This window comes from Typopeltis vanoorti, chromosome 18 (assembly GCF_054136105.1).
Source record: "Typopeltis vanoorti isolate ZY-2024b chromosome 18, IOZ_Tvanoo_1.0, whole genome shotgun sequence".
Classification (NCBI taxonomy): Eukaryota; Metazoa; Arthropoda; class Arachnida; order Uropygi; family Thelyphonidae; genus Typopeltis; species Typopeltis vanoorti.
This window is the reverse complement of record NC_143566.1, coordinates 3364553-3384253: the sequence shown is the minus strand read 5'-3', so window position 1 is coordinate 3384253 and position 19701 is coordinate 3364553. Positions and strand designations below refer to the sequence as shown.

The window sequence follows — 19701 nt, the reverse complement described above, 5'->3', positions numbered from 1 at the left end:
AAAAAAAAAAGTAAATGAGAACAGATGGAACTGAGAAATATCTCAATAGGTCAAAACTGATCAGAGTAGGTAAATCTTACCATAGCACACATCATCACACACTGATGAGAAAGGAATGTGTACAGAAGATTATTGACAGAATTATGGAAAAAATCTGAAAGAATCAGGTAGGACAATGAGAGTTCTTAATTAATGCAATTTTTTTTCTTTCTGTAACCCTAGTGTCAAGTTATTGAACAAACTATTTACCTTAATAAAGGTCAAACTACTCTAAGCAATAACTCTTACCACAATGAATTGCATAGTGTGCTAGATATTGTGGGATATAAAGAGCCTTTGATTAGAAGCCACTTAAAAGAGTAAACACATACAGCTTTAAGATCAAGCAGAAATACTCTACATTTTCTAATAGGAAATGTTTTTTCATTATGTAAAGTTCAGAAACGTACATAAGTCATAAAACTTACCAATAACATCAGTAATCTTGTAACGTGATTCTCCTTCATCTTCAATGAGCTCTGCTCGTACAGAATTTGCAGCACTGACCTTCTTGAAGTTTTCAGGTGTCAAATATAAGTATTTATAACCCTGAAACAAAGGATATCCATGAAAGCATACTTGAAATATTTATTAAAATATTAACAAGTATTATGCATGCTGATTATTTTAATAAATATTTCAATATTTAGAAAAATTAATAAGTATTATGCAAGAGCCTCCATAGCACAGTTGGTACAGATGAAGCCCTTTGGTCAGAAAGACCTGGGTTTGATTCTTGTCCATGATGTGAGGAACCTTTATCTAGTCTCTTTCGACTGAAGGTGAGTTAGCCAGTCTCATACAAAGGTGGAGGGTTTTTCCTCCCGGAAACATGGGTTTCTGATCCCTCAGAATAGACAAACTGGCCCCATGAACACATGCTTCTACAGACAAAAATACCCCCCCCCCCCGTGTCAGGCTCTGCAACAAGTCAGCTGGGATCGTGTACGTAACGGTCGCATTATGTAAAACGGTCAAACTAAATCCTGAAAAAATGCAATACAACTATCAATAAATCCAATCTGATTTTGAAAGGATCGAATACAAAAAAAACTCACCTCCAAAACAAATGGCATTTGTGTCTTCCAGATACCTTGCAAATACTATCAGATCTTATCCATGTTGTAAGCTTGAAAGTTCAAATCTCTCTCCATTTACTAAAAACCAGTGAGATCATGCTATAACTCTTTCCTTTATCAAACTCGACAGTCACTTTATTATAGAAAGTGAGTAAAATGTCTAAATTCCTGAATTCTATCCTTAACCAACTTTTTCACCTGAAACCCTTTGAGGGTATATATATCAAGAATCTGACGATAAACTTTTCTGTTATCTAAACCATGATAATGATCATTCTTGAGAGGAAAAAACAAATCTGCAACAAAAGATAAAATGAATTTTGGTCTACTAGTGCTGATAAATTAAACTGCCTGGTCAGAGAACTGATAATTTTATTGCACTTTCTGGGAACACAAGTAAGCCAATATCCCATTTGATGCCATGGCTGTATTTACACTGAGATTTCATAATATTCCAATCGCCTGCAACATCTCCACCTAGAACACTGTTTCCAAACGTTTTTTGGATCATGCCCCACTTCAAAGGTTTTGATGCCCTTCCTCTAGCATAACAGTCAGCTGAAAAAGTATAATATAAATAGGTACTTTAAATAAAAAAGGAACATAGGTAAAACTCCTTTTAATTTGACTTTCTTCAATGAATATAAATTTTATATTACACTTTGTATATTATAAAACATAAATTGAACTGAATTTGAGAAAATAAAATCCAAGTTAATGTGATTCTTGAGCTTGATGTCTGCTGCAAAGAGAGTTTTTATTTGAGGTACTAATTTAGTCAATTTCAATCTCAAATCCTCACAGTTTGTGATATCCAGATGATTTCTTTTTTTCAGTAACAAGTCATTTACAGCACTAAAGCCACATTCAACTAAATATGATGACGGGAAGGACAACAGTAATTTTTTTTTGCAAAACTAGTTGAATTTCGGTATTTCATCATGAATTTCGGAATGTCTTGTCAGAAAGCCATGCCATTGTTCTTTTTATGTTGAAGAAAGTTCTAATAGAATCATCATTTTGCTTTTCTGAGAGTTCTTCTTGTTACTGTATTTATGTTGGCTGCTGTACTAGTGTTCTCAGCTTTTTTTTTTTTCGGAAAGTCAGGGTTGCAACATTGACAATTTATCGCCAACAATGGCGATTTTTTTTTACTATATTGGTGATGATGTGACGAATGCAACATCATTTTCTAATTTCCCCCCAAAATATTCACATTATCCCACATTGGGAAACACTGATCTAGAAGATATAATTTCACAAAGTGACACACAATAATTCAACTATTTCATCTATTTCTGTCACTTCCATGCTATTTGCATTTGTTACAGTTATCCTTCCAAAATCATTTTCCTTTTATTATACCAAAAATCCCTGGGATTTCTTTGCCATGCTCAATTTCTGTCTTAATTTGATTTTGCCTTCTTTACATTGCTGGCCAAACCTTTTTGCTTGTCCTTTGTACTATTTATGTTTCACTAATCTCTTTACTCTTTATACTCTAGTCGGATTATTATTGTTTTTAGTACCTGCATAGTAATATTACTCATTCACCGAGCTCCTGTCTGACTTGTCCTCTTGACCATGAACGTGTAATCTAATACTGCTTCTCTCAAACAACCTCTGACAAACTGCACTGCTAGCATCTTTCTCTTATAGTTCTGAATGCCATGGCACTGCTGCAAGTTGCTCCCTAAGTCTGCCATAATTGCTGGCTCTGTGGTTCCTTCTTAAATGAAGATTGCATATATTTATCTACCTCAACAAATCTGCATGATCACTCATCTCAAATGAGAGCAAAGTGGCTAAGTGAAGGACAAAGACTCCAAAACTAGAACCAGATTCAGAGCTAACAAGCCGCCACATACTGTTTTAGGAGATCACTTTGCACCTGCATGAATTTCTTGTCCTTTACCCTAGGTACCATTTAATCTTTCCAAGCTAATGCCTCTGTAGTTGAAGTGTCCATAATAATTACTTCTCTTCTGCTCATTTGAGGTAATTTTCTGAAAAATGAAATCTACATTTTCTTTTGCATTCCCATTCCCAGAATACCAAACTTAATATTTCATCATGTTGAACTCTAAATTGCACCATATAGCACCACTTCCACTGTCTTCCAAAACACTATCTTCCTTCTGATTTTTTAATACTATTGACTACAATTCTTCTGCTATCTTCAGCAACACATCTGAGGTCAGCATTTCTGAAAATACAATATTCTTTACATTTTGAAGCCAGTGAGAAGTGATGGGTAACTTAAGGGTTAGCCTCAGGCTGTAGTGAAAGCAGAAGCAGTGAGGTTGAAATAGGTGAATGCTGACAAGTAGTATGAGTAATATGTTAGAGGACAAAGAGGGCGAGATGAAGATACAAAACACTACTTTCCTTCTGAATTTTTAATGCTATTCACCACAATTCTGTGATTATCAGCAATACTTCTCTTAGGTACATCTGAAAATACAATATTTCTTTCATTCTGAAGCTAGTGAAGAAATGCTGGGTGAGTTTATAAAATGTCTGTAGTCTGTGTATGGAGCTGTCAAGCATTACGTGGATAAAGAAAGAGTTGATTTAGCTGCTGCATTTATTATTATTATTATTCCTGATACCTCCAAGGAGTCTGAAGACTCATCGCGGGAGGACACCTACACCTGTCTCAACCACTACACTGAACCTCTACTACGAATCATCTCCATCAATGCCATCTATCGCCCACCTCCACCACCACCACAACTAGTATTTTTCATCTGTAAATTGCATGTGTTCTGAATTTGCAGTTTCATATCTATTAATTCCAATGGGGCTCAGAACCCGGCAAAACTCAACAACAAAATTAAGGGGCTTTATTTTGTACAACAGTTGTAGGACCTCAAAAAGTGTTGAATGCAGACTGTACAAAGGAGAGAAGAGGAGACAAGCCTGTAAGGAACTCAATGAATCTGTATAAATAATACATTTTTAGCAGTAGTTTTCATTTATATGCACAAGAGCAAGCTGAATGGCATGGTTCTCTGCTGTATAATTAACTGCAATCAAGTGGGATATGACTGGAGATAATGATGTCAGGAGAAACCACAGCATAACCAACAGAGGACTTAGATTTTGAACTGCTAATGTAAATGGGCAAGACTTCAGAGTGGGCTGTTCTTCGTGTATTAAACAACTGCAGGTAGACTTATGGAGTATGAGATTTGAGTAGTTAACAAGAGAGAAGTTGCAGGATGGAGTGTAGACCTGCCATGGAGGAATGTTAAGTGTTGTGCTGATAACATTTTTCAATGTTTATGCAAATAACTTTCATAATCTCTTTTACATGCACACCAAAGAGGTGAATGATAGAGTGATGTGTAATATTGACCTTCTCAGCATAGAGAAACAAATAATAGTTCACAATGAAAGTTCTTAAAATACTTTATTTTTAGAGCATAGTTAAGAGATAAGTGTTTCCTCTGAAGTGACAGAGCAGGTTTTTTTGCCTTCAACATAAAGACTCAGAATGGGCGATGTGCAAAATGCTCCAGTAGCTATTCGTATACCCTGATGATGGATAGAATCCAACCATTGGAGTGTGTTTTCCTTTGCAAACTGGATTCATATCCAAGCTTTGACTGTAGGAGTGCATGCTTTTTTGTGCAGTTGCACTTGTTGGCTTTTAGGCAGAGCAAGGAACATTGATCTACACACCATTCTGTAGAGAAGTGTTTCCCAAACTTTCAGTACTTGCATATGCTTTTAAAATTTTAGTAATACCAGTTTCCCTCCCCCATCCCCAGGAAGGAAATTTGGGAGAGGTTACAATAACATTTCATTCCAACTATTTTTAGTTGGAATGAAATAAATACCTTTCCAGTTTTTTTTAAAACTGTAAAGATATTTATTTTTTAATACTTGAATTATAATAAATTACTATCATATGAAGCATCTTTTTTTTTTAAATTATTAAACACACTTTAGTTATATAAATCTAATACACATAGAGTACAAACAAAAATTATGAAATTATGAAAATTTAATGCAAATATTTTTCAAGCCTTGCAGTTGGAATGTAATCATGCTATCAACCAGATGCAGCCATAACAGAATTTCATCCATATAAGACACCAAGAGAACATTTTGTTTAAAATTTTCTCATTATTATCATCATCAACAGACCTCTATGGAATCAAGAAGCTTATCATGAGAGGTCCCACTCTAACATGCAAAGCTCATTGTACCTCGACTTAAATGCATTCACTGTCCCTGCATTCATCAGAATCTCAGGCAATGTATTCCAATCACCCACCACTCTTCATGCAAAAAAATCTACTCCTTACCCCTTGCTCACACCCACATACAGCTTCCAGGGATGGCCTCTCATTCTCCCCATCCCCAGATATTCTATGAAAAATCTCATCCATACTAATCTGGTAATTACTCTTTACCAACTTATTATATGTCTCAATCATGTCTCCCCTCATCCTTCTATCCACTTGGCTTTGTAATTTGCACTCTCATATTTTTTAGTTATTGAAAATTTGTTATAGAAAAGACTTGGGAAAATATGGTGACAAAAATATAAAGTTAAAAATAATGTAATAATAATAAAAAAAACATTGTCTCATGTACCATAATTTGATAAACATTGATGTTGAGGATAGAATGCAAAGGATATTTGTACTTTTCTGTAAGTTGCCAAATATGCATAAGGAATATAAGTTTTTTTATCATAGATGATGGAAAGGAGTATGATTGACCACTAAGACAGCTGATGCACCATGATAGGACCCATGTCCAGTTCTGTTCTTACGAACAACAGTGAAATTCCTTAAAATAGAGTTCTCACTGGGTTTTAAATATGTTTCCTGCAGACAGAAACAATTGTGCATTTGTGAATCTGATATCATCAATATTCTGGTGAAACCCACAACAGTTCCACTGTAAAAAAATTCCTATTGTTTTGGCTTTATGGTATTGTTCAATTTCTGAGATCTTGACAAATTATCTTTCTAGTGTTTATATTTATCTATTGATTTACAGGAAGTACAGATGGCCAGTGTCCATTGCTTCCTCTGGAAAAAAAAAAAAATGTTTAATACATCATCTAACGTGTCAGGATCGTTTGGTGAGTTTAGTTTATTATTGATGGATGCAGAAGTATCTATTTTTATCTGTGATGTTGCCTGGTGTTTTACTTTTCATTGATATTCTTGCCATAATTTTCTTGATAAGTGTGTTCATATTGAATAGGATTATTTTTGGAATTGTTTTAGGAGTGAGACAATCACTCTCACTGTCAGGATCATTTGGTGAGTTTAGTTTACTATTGATGGATGCAGAAGTATTCATTTTTATCTGTGATGTTGCCTGGTGGTTTACTTTTCACTGATATTCTTGCCATAATTTTCTTGATAATAACAGGATCATTTTTGGAGTTGTTTTAGGAGTGAGACAATAGGTGGTGTATCTGATGTGCTCCATAGAGAAAGGCATGAACCTTCATAATCCAAAAGTCTTCTTCTTATTATTATTTTCATTAATATATATTCTTGATGTTATTTAATATAAATGTCTTAGAAAAATAATATTGGAAGTTGTCAGCTTTTTTACCACCTATCAAAGATATATTATCACCTTTATACTTGCCTGGTGTTTACCAAATACCCTGTTCTAGTAATCTTTGCTACTTTGGAAAGACTGACCGCTCCTATTATTAGAACTGAAAAACATCAAGATTATATAAGATTTTTGATTCTGAAGATTCAGGCCTTGCTTCTCATTCCATTGACACTAGACACAGAGTTCACTGGAACTGTACCAAGATGCTACATACAGTAGGTTCAAATTTGACTGTCTATTTTTTTAATCATGTGAAATCCTATGGTGCCATCCTAATCTTAATCAGATAGACTGTATGCCTTTTTCTAAGTTTTGAGAAGTGACTGCTGTTAATTCATGATGCATGATTCATGATGATTATTCCCATATCTCTGAACTCTAATAGTGTTTCCCCCTACTGGACAGCTGCGACCAAGACGCATGACATTATGTGTCTCAGGCAATGCATTCTGCTCACCAACCATTATATGCATGCTGCACGACTCATTCTTGTATTCAGAATTTAAATGTTGTTACCAGTTTCTCTGTCTTCTCCCTGAAAGAAGGTCATGACATACTGAGCAAAATATATGGGAGAAATAAATTATATTTAGTTTTGTCTTATATGTATGAAGCTGTTATTCAAAAAATATAATCTAAATTTATAATTAAAGAATAATTTTCAAAAAGCATCACTATAGCATTAATAAGAAAACAGACAGTAAAATTCCCAATTATTTAAAAAAATTACAATAATATAATAATCAGCAATTTTCATAAAAATTGATGCAATAAAATTTCCCATAAAGGGGATAACTGAAGGCCATCTAATCTGTTTAAGTTTGGTCGGTGTAGAAAGGTCTCACAACGCTCTTTATATAAGTGCTCTATAAGGAATCTACTTCTATGAGATGTAAATTTTCAACAAGTAAAATCAATTACAAGGAGAAATACATTGGGTTTATCAGGTCATAATAACATAAAAAATGATAACCGACTAGTTTCGCCACAAATGCTTGTGGCTTCTTCTAAGTTAAGGTAAAGAATACAACAGAAGGCTAACATGAACTATGACATTACTAAAATACAGATTACGTAGGAGCCATTACAATATAAGTCGAAAACAGAAACCATGTGGAGCATGGAAGCTGGCATGGGTTAGTGTTCAGTGATGTGGAGATAGTTGGCTGAAAATCTGATGTGTGGAAATATCTAATGAGTGATTTCCAAATACTACACAGGGTCATTTCTTGGTTCCTCTTGAGTGTGCCTAATAAATGATGGCAGAGTCGATTCTTTTATGTTGTGAGAAGTGAAGTTGTCCTCTACATAAGGTGTGGAGCTTTTATTCCATTGAGTGTTATGATGAGCGTATTCTAACAAAATAGAATGACAAATACTATTTTCTACTCTTGTCCAAAATTAATTCTGACATTCTCTCCATCCTTTATTGGTAGACTCTCTCTCAAGATTGTTAATCTCCTCAAATATAGACATAAGAGTGGCTTTCAAGCCCATTTTGACTATACGAAGTTTATTGGATTTAACTAAAGACCACAACTCTTTCTAAAAACATCCTGAAGTTAATAATATTCCATGTTTTTGTGGCCTTTCTTACATAAGGCAGACATGTGGAACTTTCAAAATTAGAAAGAGCATATTGGAGACATTAATAATAACAGAGAAGACAGCTGGGACCTAACTTTTTGCTTCTCTCGCACTCATCATAATACTGAATGGGATAAGAGCTCCATGCCTTACATAAAGGACAACTTCACTTTTTTCAACATAAAAGAATCCACTATGGTCACACATTCACAAGCCACACTCAACAGGAACCAAGGAATGATCCTATGTAATATTTGGAATTTGTTGATTAGCTCTTTCCGCACATCAGGTTTGCTTTTCAGCAAACTATCTTGCATGCATAATAGTAGCATGTATGCATGAATAATAGCTAACCCATGCCAGGTCCCACACTCCATGTGGTTTCTGTTTTCAACTTATAATGTGACAGTTCCAACATTATCTGTATTTTAGTAATGCTATACAGCAAGCTCTCGATGAATGTGCCTAATGCATTCTTTAAAACAGGCGATTTAATTAAAAATGCACTAATCAAATATAATAACCTATGGGAAAATGTATAATTTCTTCCTCAAATTTCTTTTTTGATCCTTAATTTTTTTTTTTTTTTTTATAAAAAGAATTAGGGTATATTTCAGGACCTAATTAAATGAAAACCATGCAGCTGAAAGACAATAAAATAGATTCAGAATATAAATTTATCATTCTACTTCTCAACAAAGAATTGAGCTAATGTAGTTTGGCAGGCATTCTGTTTCTTTTTTTCATACAACTGAGTATGGCCCCATTGTCTCTTCTGCAATTTTACTGCTTCTCTCTCTTCATCAGGGTCAGCCTCTAAGCATTGCTGCTTAAAAACTTCGATTGTATGAAAAATATTTTCAAATTGTTTCTGTGAAGTCTCTTTGGGCTTGTCAGTGAATAAATTTTCTTCGTATTCTTCAGGATCTTCCCGCAGTGCATCTAAATTTAACAGGTTGGAATCACTCAGTTTCTCAGAATGAGATTTAATTAACTTAGATTCATTTGAAAAGCCTCTAAAATCATTTGCACAATGTTGAAGAATGTGCTTCCAAATGGCTTGCATATTGCTAGCAGTAATTTTATTCGACTTTGAGACTTTATAACCAGGCTGAGATTTCTCTGATTTGGCCAGAAAAGTGTCTAAGAAGGCATTTGCTTCCAAAAAAAAAAAGTTTCATCGACATTAAAATTTGTTGGTTACAACAGCCCCCTCTTCCACAATTTTCTTCAAAATCACTGGATAAATTTCAGCCACCTCCTTATCTGCACTTGCAGCTTTGCCTGTGATTAGAACATTAAGTAGACTATTTCTCTTTCTGAAATGCTCAAACCACCTAGTACTAACGTGGAATTCTTCTTTTCCGTCGTTGATAGCCCTTTCTTACAAGGTTGCAAAGAGACTTAATGCTTTTGATTTAATAAGGTTAGTGCTTAGCGGGATCCGTTTTTGGTTACAATCTTCGATCCATGTAGAAAGAAGTCTCTCTAATTCAATCATTATAATACTTTGATTTTGAGTGCATGCATGATGAACTTGAAGCAGCCTTACCTTTCTCTTTGTATTCAGCAGCTTTGCTTAAAATTGCTCTTATAGTTGATTCATCCATTTTTGTGTTCTTGTCCTATTTTTGCTCTAGACTAGCCTTGTTCATTTTTCTTTATTATTTCAAGTTTTTCTTCCAATGAGATTACTTTTTTGAATCTTTTTCACACTTCCACTTTTTTTTGCTCACTAATTCTTTTACCCATGATGAAAGGTTGGGAAAATATATTAAAATAAAAAAAAAAGTAAGGAAAACAATTGCAAAGGATGCACATCAAAATGCTATGTAATTAGCAGATGACATGAATTTTGGCAGTAAATTTGGAACATAGTGTACATGGAAATAATGTAGTATGTCATCAAAAAATAACTTTGTAAAATATTTTAAATCGGTAACTAAATTATTTCATCCTGATGAGTGATTTTTAGTCGAGATAACATGTTCTGATAGGCTAGAATATTTTGATTCATAGTACTGGATGCAAGATTTATATTCTTCACAATGGATGGCTGCAGAACTGCCAGACTGTCCAAAGTAAGACAAACCACAGGAGCATGAGATCTGGTAGATAGACACTTGGAAGGGTGAGTGGTGGCAAAAGCTTCACTTTAGGTGAAAAAAATAAAGGTAGAAATCTTCCTTACAGGACAAAAGAATATACGATCTGCTTTTCATAAAAAGCAGATTCAATATAATTCAATTCTTGTTGTAAAAGTTCTTCAGTGGAAAAAAAAAATTTGAGCATGGTGTAACAGGGTTTTAACTTCAACCAATTAGGATGATAATTAGAATTAGCATAGATATAACAATCAATAATACAAGTTTCTTTTTGACAAATAGAAAACTGTAAGCTACCATCTGGTTCACAAAGAATTATTCTTAAAATGAAAACTAAAATAAAAATGAATAAAACTGCAATAAAAGAAAACTGAAGATATTCAAGATAAAGATATTCTAGATGTCTAGAGTAATGACTTTGAAAGATTGTTAAACGAAGCAAGCAGTGTCAGCACGGTTGTAGAAAACTCCCAATAGGAATGCAGTCCATATTTGAAATGTGGACAGGCAGCTTAAGTAGATGAAATTCGACCAGAAATGCTCAAATATGGAGGTATAAAAGTCTGACAATGGCTCTGCACTGCATAATTCAGAAAACCTGATCAGAGTGTCGAATTTCAGATGATTGGAATAGAGTTCTTATGGTACCTATCTATAGAAAAAGGAAATAAAACTGAATGTAAGAATTACACAGGTATTTCCCTGATGATTATTCCTGGTAAGATTTATGCAAGTACAATTGAGAAAGGAGTAAGAATAATTGTGGAAGGTTGGCAGGCTAGTTGGTTTATGGTTTACTGGTGCAAGAACAGCATAGGTCATACTGTGCCATAGCAAAGGCTACAGCAATATATAAATAGTTAAAGATAAACTTTGACAATATGCATGTACAAAAATTAAGCCAGCAATGCAGCATATACATACAAATAAAATTACAACAATAGTCAAAGAGAAAATAGTAAACAATATGCATTTAAAAAAATTAAGTTTAGCAATGCAGTATCTATATATAAACAAAATTAGAGCAAAGGTTACAGCAATACACAAGGTCAAAGGCTACAGCAGTACATAAATAGTCAAGGACAAATTAGTAAACAATATGTATGTGCAAAAATTAAGTTAAGCAATGTGGTATCTACATATAAACAAAATTACAGTAAAATGTGTTTGTAGAAATTAATTCTTTGTAGAAGGTTAAAAACATCATCATGCAATCTGTCTGAGTCTCATATCTGCATGAGTGTATATGGCTTGGCAAGATAGGTAAAAATTTCATTCCTCTTTCATGTAAAGTGCTGGCACTCCACCAGAGTATGACGAATAGTGCAACACATACTGCACTGTGTTTTAAGCCTGAAATTTTCTTAATTTCAGGCTTAATGTCATATAATTTGTTTGTCAGTGCTTCCTGCCATTATGACTGCTATTGAGCAATTAGCATTGATCTTATAAACTGTCTGTATATGGTACTGTCAAACAGTAAGTTGAAAAAGTATAAACTGATCTAGCAGCTGCATTTGCAATCTCATTTCCCTTAATTCCAATGTGGCTGGAAATCCAGTAGAACTGAACATCGAAATTAAGAGTTTTCATTTTGTACAAGTGTAACACCTCATACAGCATGGAATGTGGATTATACATAGGAGAGGAGATATGCCAGCTCAACGAGTCTGCATAAATTACAAACTTTTGCAGTTTCTTTTATATGGGCAAGTGCAAACTGAATGGCATGCGAATTGGCTGTATAATTACTGCAATCAAATGGGAGATGGTTGGAGATATTAATGTGGAAACAGTAGCACAGCCAACACAGGTATCAGTTCTTGAGCTATCAGTATAGATGGGCAAGAAATCAGAGAAAACAATTACAGAATGTTATGTTTGGTGCCAACAGCTTGCACAGTCGCTTTAACACACCTACCAAGAGGATGCATGGCAGTCTGACATGTGTGATATTGAGCTTTCCAATGTAGAGAAAAGAGGCTAGCCCATGTAGGTTGATCTGGAAGAGACTTTATCTTTAGGGCATAATTAAGAGACAAATGTTTACATCTAAGCGATAGAGCTAGTTAATTTAGTTCAACATAAAGACTGAGTGGGTGATGTGTAAAAGGCACCAGTAGCTAACTGTATACCTTGATGATGGATGGGATCCAACCATCTCAGGTTATTCCACCTTGCAGAACTATAGACTTAAGACACATAATCCAGCTTTAAATGTATAAGAACACGATAAAGACGAAGCAATGAAGACCGATCAACAGGCACCCCATTCAGTAGAGGATAGAGTGCAAGGAGATTCAATGCTTGCTTGCAGTTTACTCTTAGATGATGAATTTGTGCAAGAAATGTAAGTTTTCTTTCAAAGGTAAGCCCAAGAAATTGGCTTCTGTTGCTACTGGAATAACAGTTCATCCTATTCTTATTCAGGATATGGGTGAAGAGTTGACATTTGACAGATGTGTACACACACACCCTTTTTCTACTGAAAACCTCAACCCATTACTAAGAGCCCATAGAGAATTGTAATCAACTGCTTGCTGAAGTTGTCTTTCCATTATCCTCATGTTATGAGAGTGACAGTAAATTGTGAAGTCATCAACATATAGAGCATTGTCTACAGTGGGAGGAAGCTGTTCAGTAAATGAGTTAACTTGATAGCAAAAGTGTCACATTTAAGATAGATCCTTGGGGAACACTTTGTTCTTGATGATATGGCTGAAATAGCATACTTCCCACTCTGACTTGGAAAGCTCACCTGGACAGAAAGTTTCTAATAAATACAGGAAGGTGTCCTCTGAGACCCAGGTTATAGAGGTTTTTTAATATGTCATATCTCTAGGCTGCGTCATAAATTTTTTTCCATGTCAAAGAAAACTGAAACCAGATGTTCTTGTTCAGAAATGCATCTCTTATACAAGTTTCTAAATGAAACCAAATGGTCTAAAGTTGAATGACGTCTAGAAAAGCAGCATTGTGTATTGGAGAGAAGACTGTAGATTTCTAAATACCAGAGAAGGCTGGCATTAACCATTTTCTCTAATATCTTACAAAGACAGATGGTCAGAACAATATGTTGATAATTATTTGCTTGTCTTGGATCCTTTCCTGGTTTTGGGATAGCAATGACAATTGACTTATGCCAAGAATCAGGAAACTCTTCCTCAACAAGTAGTCTAATGTATATTAAGAGAAGGAAATCCACAGAAGATGGTACATGTTTTATCACTTCATCATGGATGTCATCAGACCTTACTGCACTAGGGTAAGATAGTATACCTACCTTTCATTTACTGGATTTTATCCCATACAATTTTTGCACTGGTCATTTGATGAATTGATGAGGTAAATTAGATCCAAGATTGTTTTTGACTCTGATGTCTCCCATAATGTGCACTGGCTCAAGCACACTTAAAAGCTATTAAGTTTCATGTGGTAAGATATCTACAAAATATAACCCATCTCTTTCTCTGGTAAAATATTCAATACATCTGTGTCAGGATCAGTTGGCAAGTTGAATTTACTTTCAGTGTTTACCAACGTATCCACTTTTTCTATGGGGGGGGGGGTATGTTTAACTGACATCTATCTTATAATTTTTTTGACAAGTTCTCACTGAATGGAACCAGTCTCTGGAGTACTGTAGGTCATGCGATTGATGCACTCAACAGAGAAGAACTTACAATCATAAAGTTCAAGTATGGGGAAATTATGAGATGGCGGAATAGGCATACAAGTTTGAGTTGCTGTTGACATTTTCTTAATTGTTACCTTCTCAGCACACGAAGATCTCAGAGCAAGTGGGGTGGTGCTCAACTTTCTTTTTGCATTCTGATATATGTTTTCTTCCGATTTAATTTTTTGCATTTCTTTTTCATCTTTCCACTTCTTACAAGCAGGAGAGTAAGCTGGATGATCTGCCTGACTGTTAACACATTTAGCTTTCTTTGCAGAGCAAGATTTGATATCATGATCCTTACTGCACAAGTGGTAAAGCCACAATACATGTGGCTTTACCACTACAGGCAGTTTGAGCATGCCCATATTTCTGACATTTAAAGCAACTTAGTGGATTAGAGATGAATGCTCTAACAGGACAGTTGAGATACCCAGATTTTACAGATGTTGGAGGCTTAGGTGTATCAAAAATCACCTGGTTCCTGGTTGGAACCAGGTGACCATCCATATGTATTAGGATGCACCTGACACCTGTCACTCCCTGATCTTTAAGCTGTGAACATCAAGGAGATCCCATTCTGATATCATGCCTCTACAAGAATTGAGTGTTTTATGAGGTGTTAATGTGATTGGTATTCCACCAATTGATGTTGCTCCCAGCAGTTTTTCAGAATGTTGCTGACACAATGTTTCCACAAGGATATCACCAGATCATAATTTCTGAACAGTTTTGGGGTCCTGCCAGTATTAAACTCTTCTGAATAAAGAAGGGTGATATTTTCCTATTGGTTTTTCACCTGATGCATAGCTGATCAAAAGCCCTAATACATTTATGCTAGTATCATATATCTTTTGTTTCTTACTTCTGTTACCACATGCTGTATCTGCTCTATCAGTACTTGGTTGGGACTTCGTTAGGGCCCCTAAAATGTTTGCGAATGAAAAATTCATGCTCAAGGAGTTTTTTGTTCAGTGCCAGAGCTCCCCCACCCACCATAATAACACAAACACCCACTGACAAGCAAGCAATGACTGTGCTCAGGAGTGAAATGCCAGAGCTATCCCAAATGCATACCAGCAAGCCTTTGATCCTGATCCCACATCATGTGGTGATAGACTTACTGCAACACAGTTGACCCTTGCAAGCAAGTGCAATAGCCGACTGATCCTAGCCAGGACATCTAAGACCTCTCTTCTTATTGAAGTGGAGGCCAAAGTAATGCAAGACTACCAGAATTTCCCTTTCGAGATGTCCATGGGTTGCACTGCATGACAAACACGGTGAGAGGACAGTGGATCCCAGTGATGGTGGTCTGGAAGAAAGGATGATAAAAAAGACTCAGGAGAAGTAGTGTAAAGAATACAGGAAGAAAAGTAAAGAAAAATAGGAAGAATGAAAAAGGGCCAGTACAATCACTGGGAAGCCCCTTCCACCATGCACAGGTACTCAAGAGAGGATTGTGGAAGGAAAGATTAGTGAAGAACAAGGTGGATTCAGGCCAAATGGAGTTTGCCTGATTTTCAGATTTTCAAGTTAAAATAAATTGGAGGAGTAGCTGAAAAGTTCTGATAAACACTAGAATAAAAATGATATTAAAGCAAATGATATAATCACAAGAAAGAACATATCTTAAAATCATTTAACCCCAATGTTTCATCAAATTGTAATAACATGTCTTTTAGGGATATATAAGAAGACATAAAATTACTCAATTTTTGTTCAAGGTGTTTATCAGAACTTTTCAGCCCCTCCTATCAAACTGAAGGAAATACAGGAAGATGGTTCGATGTGAAATCATGGGTGTAAGACACAGATGCACATTACCTCTAATGCTATTAACTACATGAATCGCATTATGAAGGAAAGTGGTATTAAATATAATATCAATATTAGAATAGTTAATGTTAGCTCTTTGCTTTATTCAGATGATGTTATACTTCTGAGTCAATCCAGTACAAGCCTACAAGGTTCCCCAACTAAACTGAATAAATGCTGTAATATATTTGGTATGAAAATCAGCAACAACAACAACAACAAAAAAAAAAAAAAAAAAGACATTGAAAATGGGCAGAATCATTAAAAACATCAACTGCATCCTGAATAGTGACCCCAAAGAACGAGTAAAATATTTCAGATATTTTGGCACAAGTGAATATGGCAAATTAAAGGATACAGATAACAGAATTAGTAAAGCTGGTAAAATATAAAGTGAGCTGAATAAATATATATGGAAAAACAAAGAAATTAGTCAAGACACTAAATTAGTTGCATACAAGACAGTGTTCAAACCAATTTTAACTTATGAATCTGGGTGCTGGGTTAGAAGTAAACACTAATCTTAACTTTTTGCTTTATGCAGATGTTGTACTTCTGAATAAACCCACTAAAATCCTGCAAGGTTCACTAATTAATTTGAATAAGTGCTGTATTAAATTTGGTATGAAAATCATTTTTCATATGAAAAATGGTATGAAAATATGAAAAACACGAATAGGGCATTGCTAACAGGGCATTACCAAACACTGTAACATGGTCAGATCATCAAACAATGGTCATACCGCATCGTCCATAGTGCAGGTTACCAAGAGATGCGTTCAGGTTTTAGGCAGAGGGACCCGTTTGAAAAATATGTTACAGTCTCCTTTAGACACAACTCCTCAGCACTCTGCTAGAAGAAACTCCATCAATGGGCCCGCTACCTGTTTGGGGAGGTATTTAGGGGCAGTGCGAAGAAAGGTTCTGCAAAAGGATGGAAATGGCAACAACAATGGCACCAGACTATGGCTTTAGGCAACTGGAACAGCTCTCTGACAGGGAAAGAGAAGGAACTGAAGAAAAGCCAAGTGCTACCAACTAGATTTAGTCGGGCTTTCTTCGACCAAGAGGAGAGACTCTGGAACTGTCGACCTGGATGAGGAGTGGAAACTCTAGTACTCTGGTGTGAGCCCGACAATGTCTCAGGTGGGTGTGGGGATACTCACAAGCCCCCGGCTGTCAGACTGTGTTGCTGAGTGGATCCCAGTGGGGGGAAGGGTATGTGTTAAGGCTCCAGATGAAAAACCACGACTTTGCTGTGGTGCAAGCCTATGTACCTGATCTGGAGTCGCAATATTCTGCCTTCCTAAAGGAAGTGGATGCTGCTTTTGACAGGGTGGCAGACATGGAATCAGTCCTGCTAATGGGTGACTTCAATGTATTCATTGGAACAGATGACCAGACGTGGAGGGGTGAAGTTGGGAGGAATGGAGACCCTGAACTTAACATGAATGTGTTGAAATTATTGGACTTCTGCTGTACTAACAGCATGTCCATAATTAATACCTTCTTCCAGCACTAAGAAGTCCATAAATATACCTGATACAGGGATACACTTGGACAAAGATCTCTGATCGACTTCTTTATAGTCTCAGCAGACCTATTTTCCTCAGTGCTGGATGTTCGTGTGAGGAGAGGAGCAGAACTGTCAACTGACCACCACCTTGTTGTCTGCACTCTACGGCTTCAAAAGCCAGATGCTACCATCAACCAAGAGGTCCAAAAAAGCTGTCTGGGCAAAAAAGGAGGCCTACCTAACATGGCTTAGGATCAGGTCACCTGAGATGCATTTCCGGTACGCTGAGGCACAAAAAGCTGCTGCTGAGGCAGTAAAGACAGCAAAGCAGAAGGCTTGGAAATCCTTTGGAGAAAGATTAGACTCATCCTATGCAAACACAAATGAAGTATTCGGGCAGACAATCTGCTGCCTTCGAGGGAGGAAATCGTACACAACAAGGGCAATTAAGGCTGCTGATGGTGCATTTTTAAAAACCGATAAGGATATCCTCCACAGATAGAGGGAATACTTTGAGAGCCTTCTTAACCCAAGTGGCCCAGCAGTTGTGGACATCTAAGAGGTGCAGATCGGGGTGATGACTAGTCTCACAGCAGAAGAGGTCCATTTAACAATAAAATCGCTAAAATCAGGCAAGGCTGCTGGTGATGATGAAATTCGGCCCAAAATGCTAAAAGCCTTAAATCAAGATGGTGTTCTCTGGCTGACTCAAGTGTGTCAGGCTGCTTGGATATCTGGGCAAGCACCAAAGCAATGGTAGACAGGCATAACAATACCAGTCTTCTTCAAGAAGGGAGACCAGAGAGATTGCAGCAACTATCGTGGCATCTCTCTGCTCAGCCTGCCTGGGAAAGTATATGCTAGGTTTTTGGAAAGAAGGTGCAGGAGCATAGTTGAGTCAAAGTTCCAGGAAGAACAATGTGGCTTTCGTCCTGGTAGAGCACAACTGACCAGATCTTCACTTTAAGGCAAGTCTTTGAGAAATCTTGGGAATATGTCAAGAATGTCTATAGATGTTTTGTGGACTTTGAGAAGGCAGGTGACCGGGGTTCCTTGGGATAAGCTTTGGCAAATAGTACAGGAGTATGGAGTGGATGGCCAACTATTAGCTGCCATCAAGTCCCTGTATGAATGCCTGAAGTTTTGTGTCAGGGTAAACAGCACAAAGTCTGAACCTTTCACAGTCTCCGCTGGCCTCCACCAAGGGTTCTGTCACCCCTCTTTTTCATAATATTTATGAACTGGATTAATAGGCACAGTCGAGGCAGTGAGTGTGTCAGAATTAGAAGATGTAGCATTGGATGTCTGCTTTTTGCAGATGACCTAGTTCTGCTTAGCTCTTCCACAGATGACTTCCAGCAGACCCTGGATAGGTTTGTAGCTGTTTGTGCAGAAGCTGGAATGAAGATCAGTGTGACCAAAACTGAATATTTCTGGTCTCAAGAAAACCATCCCAGTGCACTCTACATGTGAGTGGAGTCCCACTGAGGCAAGCGGAGAAGTTTAAATACCTTGGGTCCATATTCACGAGTGATGGAAAGTGGGACATAGAGCTAGATACTCGGATTGGCTCAGCAAGTGCAATATTGAGGGAGCTTGACTGTTTGGTAGTACTGAAGCAGGAGTTAAGCCAGAAGGCAAAGCTGGCTGTCTTCAATACAATCTATGTCCCCATCCTCACCAATGGTCATGAGAGTTGGGTAATGACCGAAAGAATGCAGACACAATCCAAGCAGCTGAAACGAGGTTCCTTCGAGGGGTTGCGGGGCTGACAAGACTCGACAGAGTTAAAAGCTCTACAATTCAGGAAACCCTCAATACTTAACCGCTGCTTCTCCATGTTGAGAGATCACAATTATGTTGGTATGGGCACCTAGTCAGAATTCCAGAAGAGAGGAATTCAGCAGGTCCTCTTTGCCAAGCCAGAGGGTGGGAGGCCACGTAGAAGGCCAAGGACTCACTGGATAGATTATATCCAAAACCTTGGGTGGACATGTTTGGGAGTCTCATCAGAACACCTGAGCTTTGGTGGCGGAGGATCATTACAATTGGCAGTTCCTCTTGCAGCTGCTGTCCCCACAACCCAATTAGGAAAGGTGGGCCTTGAAGATGAATGAATGAATGAAAAATGAAAATCAGCAAAAAGATAGAGACAGAAACATTGAAAACATGAACAGCATTCTGAAGGGTGAACCTAAAGAACAAGTAAAACATATCAGATTTTTAGGCACAATCTTTAATGAATAAGGCAAATTAAATATTGAATTAAACATCAAAATTAGT

At 36.6% G+C, this 19701-nt stretch overlaps 1 protein-coding gene across 1 annotated transcript in view; it reads right to left on the bottom strand.

Moving 5' to 3' along the window:
• The window catches only part of ACC (acetyl-CoA carboxylase), a 1393224-nt gene that overhangs the window by 309709 nt on the left and 1063814 nt on the right, over positions 1–19701 (bottom strand). The window contains exon 42 of the mRNA XM_090408519.1: positions 468–588. Coding sequence (XP_090264645.1) covers positions 468–588 — 121 coding nt within the window. The remainder of the gene's footprint in view (positions 1–467; positions 589–19701) is intronic.